The sequence below is a fragment of the Grammomys surdaster genome, unplaced genomic scaffold (genome assembly GCF_004785775.1).
Source record: "Grammomys surdaster isolate TR1022 unplaced genomic scaffold, NIH_TR_1.0 165, whole genome shotgun sequence".
NCBI classification, from domain to species: domain Eukaryota; kingdom Metazoa; phylum Chordata; class Mammalia; order Rodentia; family Muridae; genus Grammomys; species Grammomys surdaster.
The window spans coordinates 7,986,425-7,998,657 of record NW_021604613.1 but is presented as its reverse complement, the minus strand read 5'-3'; the positions used below and the strand labels follow the sequence as shown (position 1 = coordinate 7,998,657).

The following is a 12,233-nucleotide window of genomic DNA, read 5'->3' as shown; positions in this document are numbered from 1 at the left end:
AGAGAGAGAGAGAGAGAGAGAGAGAGAGAGAGAGAGAGAGAGAGAGAATCACATTCTCTTTCATCATCTTTTCTTATCCCCATCCCTCTCTCACAGGTCCCCAACCCCTTCCTCTTAGCAAGTCTCTTCTGTATTTACTTAGGCTTGCCTGCATGAACATGGTAAGATAACTTCTTACTTAGTGTTGCCTGCAAGAACATGGGAAAGGTAACTTCTGGTGGCTACCACTGAGGCATACCATCCCTACTCTGTCTTAGAGAAACCCTTGACTGCCTGAGGTTCCTCAGGGAGGGGTAGGACCTTAGGAGCCCAACTCTCTTCACAATGTTGATGGACCTTCTGTGTCAAAACCTTTTTTCTAAGAATGTCCTAAGTTGTGGATAATATTTCCAAATTAGTCATATAAAAATAATTATACTCTAGGGCCTAAAGGGATAATAACTCAGTAAACATGAAGACTACGGACCTGAGTTCCCTCTCCACCTCCATAGAAGCCAGCTGTGGCTGTGTGCCCTTATAGGCTCAGTGCTGAGATGAGACAGGGGGATTCCTGAGGCTGGCTACCTAGCCATCCAGCCTGACCCATGAGTTCCAGGTGACAAAGACTGGCTTCTGCACATTTGTGCACACAGAGATGCATATGCACATCTTTAAAAATTCTAACATATAAGCACTTATTAGACTGATTACATTTAACATTTTCATGCTTTTGAAACCAGGGATCTTTTAAAAATTTCCTGAATAGTGTAACTTTGTTTTTATCATAGTCTAAATTTTAGTCCTTTTAAGAGACTCTAATACAAATATAACTGAAAATATTTATTATATTAATCAAAGCACTACACAATTCAACAATATTCTTAAAATAATTAGAGGATTCTATCATGGTGACTTAAAGTAGGCATTTAATAATTTTTTGTAGTAAAACAATATGCATTAGGATTCTTTGAGATGAGAATGTAAGGTGTGAAATACTTTTCTAGATGGTACTGCCATGTCTTATTCTAAGGACGTATACACTTTAGCTTACCTTTTACATGAACAATTGTTGCTTTTAAATTTAAGCTGAATACATGGAACACTTTGGAAAAAAAGGCAAATTACTGGACCAAATTGATGATAACCGTTCTGCACCATCAACTTCCAGATCAAAGGTCAAATCTCCACATAAGGAGAGAGAGAATTTCAGAAGCACCCTGGTCAACGTCATTATGTGAGTGCTGCAAGCTAACCAGCATGTTAGCTCAGTAAAGCCCTGGGAAGTAAGAACTGACAATACGAGCACCCTGTACCTCTCTAGTGGGTGCCTCCAAGCCTTGTTACAGTGAGGTTAGTGTGAGAAGAGAGATGGAAGAGTTTGAGTCCACTCCTGTTAAGGGCATCCCACTTTTAGATAGTGTCACTTGTAATGGTGACTGTGCCAGCCAAGTAAGCAGGGACTATGTGGGAGTTCTGGCTGTCATCATGGTGGCTGGTAGTGATGTGGTTGCCTCCCACCCCCATGTTGTCTGTTTAGGTGATATGATGACTTTTGTAATGTTGGGGTCTCCTCGTGTGGAACAGGACTTAGGGTGGAAGGGTAAGCCTTATCGAGCCTGGGTTTCAGAGCTTTCCATGGAGAGGAGTGGAGGCTTCGATGGTCCCCTCTTCACCCTGTTTCCACACTGCTTTGTGTAGGCTGTAGAACACATAGGATTTCATGGCCCATTGTGGTAAGTGGCTCCGCCATAGAAGGCTGCTTGCTTCCTCCATGGACCATTTCTCTATCTGGACCTTGTGAGGGGAACAGTGGGTGCTGAGAGCTCACTCAGAGCAAGAGGGGTCTGTGTGTTCTCACAGGTGGATGTGAATGTGGTTTCTATTTATTTAGTTGTTTGTTTGTTTATTTGATTTCATCCAGAATATTTAGAATGCAGTTAGGAATTATCCTGTTCTAGTACAGTGGCAGCATTAGGCTCTCCTCTGAGATCCATGATCTCAGAAAAGGTCATGGAGAGGTTTCCAGTACCAGACATGATTTCCCTATTGTTGATCTAGCTGTCTTTAAATCAATTTAGGCATCTGTAGGTCACCACCAGCAGGCAAGTGCCACTATTTGACCTTTAGGGACATCTTGGCATGCTGGTTAGTGTTGTGGTCCACAGGCATCACAACTGGGTGGGACTACTGATCACTTCCCTCCCTTGGCAGCTTCTGACACTATGAAAGCTGGTCCTCAGGGAGGAGGCTTTCAGGTTGGATCCAGCTCGAATCTCCTGAGTCCTGTGTCTGACGTGGTGTTTTCAGCAATGAGGACTTATCTTTACTTCGCTGAGAGGCAATTGAAGACAGCATCAATTGTCTATGTTGCTTTGGAAGTCTCTTGGACTCCCATGAGCAACAACATAAAAGGTTTCTCATGCCTGGTACTGTCGGTTTTTGTCAGATACTCTATGGCTGTTTTGGGGAACATTACAGCCCAAGTAGGATTATTTCATCTAAGATATATAGGTAATTTTAGACAAACATAAAAGAATATGATTCCTTAAGGCTTTTTCAAATATTCCTAGTGTTGTTTATTCCTTCCCCCACTTTGTACTTCCCTCTTCTCCTTCCCAGTTAGAAGCTCCTCCCATTTTCCATTGTCCCCTTTAGTACACTTGTACCCTGCTATGTTTCCCTCTCTAGGGCTTCATCTCTCAGTGGTCCCTCTTTACTTAACTGTTGTCAGCAGCTTCTCATCTGCTTTCTCCAGGTTATACATTCACAGCTGAAGACCTGGATCTGGGAGCCTCAGATGAGGGAGGGAAAGTGGTGTTTGTCTTTCTGGGTCTGGGTTACCTCGGTCAATACAATGGTGATTATCAAAGGTTGGAGGGAATTTAGGTAGATATGGAAGGGCACAAAACATCAAATATACAGGAGGAATAAGAGATATTTTTCTAGACAAGCTTGCAAACCAAGGGGAAATAGAGCAAATTATATATATGTATATAATCACTGAGGTGAGTAGATTAAAAAGTTTTATTCTGGAAAAAAGTATTTGAGGCAGTCCATGTTACTAGACTTAATTGTACGCTGTACTAATAAGTTACATTATCACCCTTTGCTTAATAAATACACCACTATAACTTCGCATATGAAAAATTTATCACTAAATTAAAAAGGACATAAAATTGCATAAAATTATGAAGTAAATATGTAAATGAAGATGAAAGCTGACCTTTATGGGTTAAGGGATCCTCTTTCCTTTCCTAGGTTTTATTATAACTAGGTGCTACATTTTTGCCAAATGCTTTTTCTGTGTCTACTGAGGTGACCCGTTGGCCTTTCTCTTTTATTCTGTCAATATATGCTATATGATACATTTCACTAATGGCTTTCCTAGGTTTCACTCAGTTACTGCATACCTTTATATAATATTGCTGGATTTTATTTGCTAAATTTGATGAAGGACAATTTGAAATTTATACTTATGTACAGAAAACTCAGTAGTGATCCTCTAGCCTAGTTTGGTGGCAAGTTCCTTGGTCTTTGCTTTTTCCAGCTTGGCAGGGCAAGTCACACATTTGGAACGCTGGCTCCCCACCATTTCTGTTGTAGTTGGTTCTGGTAGCTTCCACCACCTTATCCAGACTTCTTTGGTCTTCCCGATTAACACTGGAAAGCAACAGTGCTTACTACATATATTCCTGTGGATCACCTGCCCAGCCTTTGATGATGCAGTAGCTCCCTCCCCCAGAATGCTGCAACACGGGACAGGCAGGAAGGACAACAGCTGGGTAGGGCTACATTGTGTCCAATCACTACCAGCTGATCCTTCTTGCCATCTTCCAAGGTCAGTGGTATTGACCAGGTGATCTCTTGATGATGGCTCTGCTTTTCTGGCTTTTTTATGGCTGAAGCAGTGGGGGAACTACAGTCCATGGTTCAGAGAACTCGTTAATTCCCTGGTGATTACAGGATGTACTGTTGCTGCAGCAGGCAGATGCAGTTGGGACACCTAACAAAGCAGTGGGGGCCTCATTTGCCCTGGAGGTCCAGTCCAGTACCCTAGTGCCCAGGCCCTTGGTCGCGCAGAGGATGTATATTCAGCTATTGCACCGCAGCAGGTCTCAGGCCCATCTTCCTCCCGTCCTCCTTTCCTTCCAGCATCGTGTTCAGCTGGAGGAGAGAGATTTGTTGTTCTGTGATGGTTTTTTAAGCAAGGTGAACAGTTTGGGCCTGCTGCAACATGTCTCTAGCTCTGCCATCCAGTCTCTACTAGCCTCATAAAATAAATTGGGGCTGCAAGGTTGTTTCTCTGTTTTCTGAAGAAGTTTCTGTAGAATTGGTTGGATTTCTTCCCTGACAAAATCTATTAGTGAGGCCACCTGGACCTGAGATTTCCTCTCTGGGACATTATTAATTAGTAGCTTAATTAATTTGCTTGATATTGATTTAGTCATATTTTGTATTTTTTCTGGAGCTGTGTTTGGAACATTTTTGCCTTTGGGGTATGTGTCACTCCCATTTAGCTGTCTAATTTTCTGTGTAATTAGCTATCACGATAACCTCATTTTCTGACGCCTTTGGTACCAGTTGACTCTGGGTGAGAGTCTTTCTGGAGGCTCCAGGCCAGTTGCTTACCATCCTCCTGTGACAGAGGGACAGCAGCATTTTAAGCTGTGTTGTCTGCCTTTTGTGACCTGTTTCCTCAGTGCCTGTCTTTTCTTCTTATCTCTTCATAACCATGGGTTAAAATAATTTCACTTCTGCTTTCATACTTGAAAAAGAATGGATTCCGCTCCTATTTTGAACTAAAAGTGTCTTAATTTTATAAACAAAATATCAATATAGTTACTTTTTTCACTTTTGAGAAATAAAGTATATCCTATTTTTCTTTCTTTCTTTCTTCCTTTCTTTCTTTCTCTCTTTCTCTCTCTTTCTTTCTTTTTTTTTAGTATAGAATAGAGTTTATTTAGGGGGCATGGGAAGGGAAGTTGAGAAGGGAGTAGAGGCAGAGAGAGGTGGGGGAGGCTGGCCAGGAACATGTGGATGGACAGAGAGGGAGACAGGGGAAGGGAGAGGGGGAGAAAGGGGTCAGGGAGAGAAGAGAGTCAGAGAAAGAGAAGGAGCAGAGAGCTATCCTATTTTTCTTTAACTAGGGAACACATCTCCTACTCTGATTGCTTTAGTTCTGAATGGAATGCCATTCTCCTGCAAAGAGCATAGCTGCTCAGACTTATAACAATGCACAGACCCCTCTTTCCACATGTGATTAGCTGTGCGACCAAAGTAGGGCTATTTCTTCTATTGACATTTAGTTTCTTCTTCTGTGAAGTGGGGATAGTTATGACTGTCAACAGTACATGTGAGGTTTAGAAGTAATACTTGCAAAACCACTAAGGGCTTGATTGGTGATGAATAGGTCTTATAGTTTCTGGTGAGCAGAATGGAGCCCTAGAATCATGGGTCTGTAGGGCTGAAGGGATGTTGACACTTGCTCAGAGAGTCAATAGTGGCTTCTACAAGCCTAGTGGTTTTCTTCCCTTCCGGCCTTAGCGACTGCACCCTTCTAGGCTTTGTTTACAAAAAGGATGAAAGGCTGATGCTAATGGTGTGGGAAGGCTGGCAGGATGAGGTTTCTGCACTAAAAACAACCACAAGTGCCACTAACTGAAGTGATGCATTTATAGTGGTGCAATGTGAGCCCAGACTTGATGATCTGAAAACACAGTATTATTTTATTAGTTCCTTTCTGAGCAAGCAACAACATAATGAGATTACACTTGTGGTTAGAATAATCGATTCTTGTCTTCTTACCTTCTTAATATTTTGAGGATCTCTACTCTTGTATTCAGATTCTGCTGTTTGTTAAAGATTTATTGATTACCTATCATCTATTAAGTTAAATGGACTTTTCTTACATACTTTAAAACCACAATATCAAATTCACTGAATATTGTATTCTTGGAATTAAAAAAGACAAGTTAAAGGATAAATCCTGGGCACCTACTTTAGTATGATTTCTTTGAAACATTTTCAATAATTCAAATCTTCAGTATCTGCTACTCAGTCAGTAAGGAGACAGGTGTTTTTAATGCAGTACCACTGATTTGTATCAAGAGATGACACTGGGCTCTGGACCACAATGCAGACGTTAGAGCTGGTCCAGCACAACCTGTTATTTGTGTTGGAGCTGTAAACTATGCCTTTCTGCACAGTGGAGCCCCAGGAAAAGTCAGTGTGGTTCATGTCTGGCATAGCTTTTGAACTAAATTACATCAATCACAGGAGTTTTATGAACATACACTTAAAAAAGGCAAAGGAACAAATGAGTTTGTCAACATGTGTGTCCGTAGAGATCTGAGACAAGGTCTTCAGAGAATGTGACTGTGTTTTCTACAAAACAGCACTTGAATTTTCTATTGTCATTTTATTTTAATCAGATTAATACACAACATATTTTAGGGACAATGCAAGAATATGCCTTGCCAGTTCAAAGGAGAGAGAGTTCAGTTTTGTAGTAGTGAAAGTACTGCAGGGGATGCTTCCCACGAAGCAGGTCTCAGACAGCACGTTCGATTGTCTCTACACACATGGAGAGAAAAGGGCACCAAGCAAAGATGTTCAAACATTTTTTTTTCTGGTGATTTAGTAGAGAATAGTCCTGAGGTTTTTACACCCATGTTTTGTGTTTGAACTGGCTTTGCATGTTTCTGACTCATCTTTATTTATCGCTGTCTTAGGCAACAAGATGGTGGTTTAGAGTCTGATGTCACTGATGAGAGCGGCATTCCAAAAGCAACCACTTCTGCCATAGAGAAAGACATCTTGGTAACAACTCACTTACGTCAGTAGAACTGCAAATATAGGGAAAACACTGCATGTCCTTGAGATTCCTCTGTCCTTCCATGCGTATCTTAGTGTGTGCAGGAATGAATAGCGTGCTGCATCAGATTGTTCTACTAGATTGATGGAGGAAGCATTCTGTTCCTTGCCTCCTAAGATCACAGTTAAGCAATTCCAAGTCTGCCTGATCCCATCCTAAAGCCTATCTCAATCATACATACATCCTTATCCAACATTACTCTTTCATGATAGTTTTTCTCAGTTATGATAATATGTATTCTAAAAAGCACATTAACTTATTTTACAAGCAGTAATTCAGGTGTTTCAAATGCATAAACATTTTTAAAAATGTATGCATTAAACATTATAACATTGTGGGCTAGAGATATGGTTTAGAGTTTAAGAGAACTGGCCATTCGAGAGGACCCAGATTTAATCCCAACCGCTCACATGGCAGTTTATAACCATCTGTAACTCCAATCCCAAGGAGACCAACACCCTTTTCCAGGTTCTGTGAACAACATGCCTGCATGTAGTGAACAGACATACATGCAGACAAAACACATATACATGTACAAAAAATAAAAGCATTGTGAATTTGAAAATATTTTGAAGTTTAATTTTTGCCCTGAGTGCTGTGTAAATAATTATGTAGAGTGGAGAATTATCAGATTTTAAAGTGAGAATTAACATGCATAATATTCATAGCATAATAAAGGATAGAAATGGGCTGTCTTAATCGTGTTTTACTTCTGTGAAGAGACATCAGGACCAAGGCAACTCTTATAAAAGATAACATTTAATTGGGGGGCTTGCTTACAGTTTCAGAAATGTGGTCTGTTATCATTATGGCAGGGAAAAGGCAGCACACACACTGGTGGGCATGATGCTAGAGAAGTATCTGAGAGCTACATACATCCTGACATGTAAGCAGGCAGGCAGGCAGGCAGGCAGAGAGAGGGCGTGGAGGGAAGAGAGACACACCGAGGTAGAGAGAGGCGGCCAGACAGACACAGAGAGAGACAGAGTCAGAGACAGCGACAGAAACAGAGAGATAGAAAGGAGCCAGCCAGTCAGCCATTGCGCCTGGCATAGCTTTTGAAACCTCAAAGCCTACTTGTAGTGGTGTACCTCCTCCAGCAAGGCCACATCTCTTAATCAATCCTTCCAAACAGTTCACCAACGGGTGGCTAAACACACAAATATGAGCCTATGCCATTCTCATTCAAACCAGCACAATTTGGGCCTGTCGTATGCTTCTAGAGTTATCGTAAAAGGATATTAACTTTAATGCACCTTTTAAGATTGACCTCTGATTATCAAAAATAAAAGAGCAGACCTAATAATATATTCCATAATTTTACAAACACCAACTTGCAATTCAGCATGTGCTCTGTTCTTTACATCATCTATTTGATGATGTAACTTTGATGCTTATGGTATAGTTGTGAACTAAGAAAAATTGATTTAGCTTCCAGGAAATAGCAATTTTGAAAAAATTAAGAGATCTCAAACAATGCTTATATGACTTTCACAAAAGCGCTTTGTATTATTTAGAAATACTGTGTTCCCCTTAGAGGCATTTCCCCTGTGGTTTTGTGCTCTGACCCCACACTCCCTTACTGCAGTGCTAAATCTATGCCTCCTCTCATATCACAGAGGTATTACTACTACATTCACCATGGAATTGATACTGACCATGTGGCCCCAATGGAAGACTCTTGGCTGGAGCACGTATTACAATTGGTTCCACAGCATCTGAAAGTCCTGACTAATAGCATCATGGTCTTGTCCGATGAGATGAGAGAAGATTATCTTCTTAGTGTAAAGAAATCCATAGGTAAATTGCTGTATTTTCTATTTTGAGTATGTGTGGCCTTAAAGGCAAGTTTTGAGTTGAAAGTTAACACCTGATTTTGACATGTTCCCTTGGCCGAGGACGCTCTGTCTCACCTCATTGCTGCATTACTTAAAACTCATCAATTAAGAATAAATTATCTTTTAAATTAACTTTGCTGTTTTTAAAGACATTGTCTTTCATTAAAGGACAGCAACAAGGAAAGTAATAAATATTACCTTTAGCCCCTCATAATATTTATTGTTTCAGTGAAGAGAAAGCATTAGGCACTTAGGAAGCAATCTCTTCCTTCAAGATTTTCTTTTGTTTAAAATTTTCTTGGTATAGGTGGGAGAGACAAGACATGCCCATGTGTATGTGTGTTTATCTGTGTGTTTGTGCATATGTATATATGTATGGTGCATTCATGTTTGTGAGCATGTGCACGCTGTGTATGTGTTTGTGTGTAGGTGAATAATTACCAAAGATTTTAACCTTTACCAACTATCATTAACATTACTTATAATAAATTCAAATATGGTTGATGACATTTTTGCTACAGACCAAAAGGTGGCCACCTGTGACTCAGAAGCCATTCCTGACCACTGCCTGTTCTGTAATCAAGGTTTCAATAGCACACAGACATTCTAATATATATTTTTTAGCACGTTGTGTATGGCTGCTTTTGAGTTGTAACATCAGAGAGGAGCAGCTGATTAGAGACCTTGTGCCTTCCAATGAGGAATTAGTTACCATGTGGCCTTTTGTGTAAGAGATTTGTTGAACCATGGTATGGACTTAACAGGTTGATCTCTAAGTATGAATAGGTAATAAGAATACTTATTTATTTATTTATATATTTACATGCCAAACACTGCTCCTCCTCCTGGTCCTTCCTTCCAGATTCTCTCCTCCATCTCCTCCTCTTCTCCTCTGAAAGGGTGCCGCCCCCTGGTCCCCTTACCTCCCCCCACCAGCACATCTCTTTCTCTGCCAGATTAGGCACATTCTCTTCCACTGAGACCATACAAGGCAGACACAGAGACTGAGACTAAGCTACATACCTGCTACATATGTGCTGGGGGCCTCATTCCAAGCCCGTGTATGTTCTTTGGTGGTGGCTCAGTCTCTGAGAGCTCCTAGGGGTCCAGGTTAGTTGGACTTCCTGTTGGTTTCCCTTTCCCTGAGGGCCTTCAATCCTTATCCCAACTCTTCTGTAAGTGTTCCTGACCTCTGTCTAATGTTTCGCTGTGGATATCTGCATCTATCTCAGTCTTCTGCTGGGTCCTTTCAGAGGACAGTTACGCTAGGTTCCTGTCTGCAAGCATAACAGAATATCAATAATATCAGGGATTAGTGCTTGCCTATGGGACAGGTTTTGAGTTGGGCTGGTTATTGGTCGGCTTTTCCTACAGTCTCTGCTCAATCCCTGCATTGTTTTTAGACGGGACAAACTTTTGGGTTGAAGGTATTGTGGGTGAGTTGGTGTCCTCCCAGGCTACAGGAGGTGGCCTCTTCAGGTTGCATGTCTACCACTGTTAGACATCTTGGCTAAGATCACCTGCATTGACTCCTGGGAGCCTCCCCTATCCTAGGTCTCTGGGACTTCTTCAGATTCTTGACCCCACACCTGCATCTTGACCCATCTGCAGATTTCCATTCATTATTCTCTCCCTCTGGGCCTCTCACTGGTCCCTCCCCACACCTGATCCTGCCTCCCCATTCTCCTGCCCACCCCTGACCCCATTCCCTCTTCCCTCTGCCTATGACTATTTTATTTCCCCTCTAAGTGAGCTTCAAACATCCTCACTTGTGTCTTGTTTATTTGGATCTGTGGGCTGTATCATGGATATTCTCTACTTTATGGCTAATATCCACTTATCAGTGAGTACGTACCATGCATGTCCTTTTAGGTCTGGGTTGCCTTACTCAGGATATTTTCTAGTTCCATCCATTTGCCTGCAAAATTATTGGTATTCTTGTTTTTAATAGCTGAATAGTATTCCACTGTAAAAATGAGTCACATTTTCTGTATTCATTGTTCAGTTGAGGGACATCTGGGTTGTTTTCAGTTTCTGGCTATTATAAATAAAGCTGCTATGAACATAGTGGAGCACATGTCCTTGGGGTATGGTGAGCCATCTTATGGGTATATGCCCAGGAGTGAAACAGCTGGGTCTTAAGATAAAATTATTTCCAATTTTCTGAGAAACCACCGGATTGATTTCCAGAGTGGTTGTACAAGTTTGCAGTCCCACCAATAATGGAGGAATGTTCCTCCTTCTCCACACCGTGGGTTGTCCCTTAAGTTTTTGGTCTTAGCCATTTTGATTGGTGTAAGGTGGAATCTCAGGGTCATTTTGATTTATATTTTCCTCATGACTATAGGTGTTGAGCATTTCTTTAAGTGCTTTTTGCACATTTGAGATTCCTTTGCTGAGAATTCTTTGTTTAGCTCTGTACCTAATTTTAAATTTTGGTTATTTGTTTTGTTGGAGTTTAACTTCTTGAGTTCTTTATATATTTAAACATTAGCCCTCTATTAGATAAAGGGTTAGTGAAGATCTTTTCTTAATCTGTAGGTTACTGTTTTGTCCTATTGACAGTGTCCTTTGACTTAAAGGAGCTTTTCAGTTTCATAAGGTCCCATTTATCATTTTGTAATCCTAGGGCCTGAGACATTAGTGTTCTGTTCAGGAAGTTGTCTAATGTATAATGTGTTCAAGACTATTTACCACTTTCTCTTCTATTAGATTTAGTGTATCTATTTTATGTTGATGTTCTTGATCCACTTGGACTTGGGTTTTGTGCAGAGGGATAAATGTAGATCTATTTCCATTCTTCTACATGCAGGCATCCAGGTCTTTGATTCTATTCCATCGATCAACCTGTCTGTTTCTGTACCAATACCATGCCTTTTATTTTTTAAATCACTATTCCTCTGTAGTATAGCTTGAGGTCTGGGATAATGATTCTTCCAAAAGTGCTTTGATTGTTGAGGATTATTTTGGCTATCCTGGGTTTTTTGTTTTTTTGTATGAAACTGAAAATTGCTCTTTCAAGGTCTGTAAAAAAATTGTGTTGGAATTTTCATGGGGATTGCACTGAATCTGTAGATAGTTGTCTTCACTATATTAATCCTACTGGTTCATGGGCATAGGAGATCTTTCCAACTTCTGATATCTTCTTCAATATCTTTCTTCAGAGACTTGAAGTTTTTGTCATACAGATCTTTTACTTGCTTGGTTAGAGTTACATCAAGATATTTTATGTTATTTGTAGCTATTGTGAAAGGTTTTGTTTTCTTAATTTCTTTCTCTGTCCATTTATCGTTGGTATAAAGGAGGGCACTTTATTCAAGTTGTTTATCAACTGTAGAAGTTTTCTGGTAGAATTTTAGGGATTGCTTTATGTATATATACGATCATATCATTTGAGAATAGTGATACCTTGCCTTATTCCTTTTCAGTTTGTATTCCCTTAATCTCCTTTTGTTGTCTTATGACTCTAGCTAGAACTTCAAGTATATATAAAATAGAGAGAGAGAGAGAGAGAGAGAGAGAGAGAGAGAGAGAGAGAGAGA

At 40.5% G+C, this 12,233-nt stretch overlaps 1 protein-coding gene across 1 annotated transcript in view; it reads left to right on the top strand.

Annotated features, from left to right (window-relative positions):
• Window positions 1-12,233, top strand: part of Dnah7 (dynein axonemal heavy chain 7) — a 249,661-nt gene that overhangs the window by 9,645 nt on the left and 227,783 nt on the right. Inside the window, exons 5-7 of the mRNA XM_028765706.1 lie at window positions 1,066-1,213; window positions 6,711-6,798; window positions 8,473-8,663. Of these exons, the coding sequence (XP_028621539.1) occupies window positions 1,066-1,213; window positions 6,711-6,798; window positions 8,473-8,663 (427 nt within the window). The remainder of the gene's footprint in view (window positions 1-1,065; window positions 1,214-6,710; window positions 6,799-8,472; window positions 8,664-12,233) is intronic.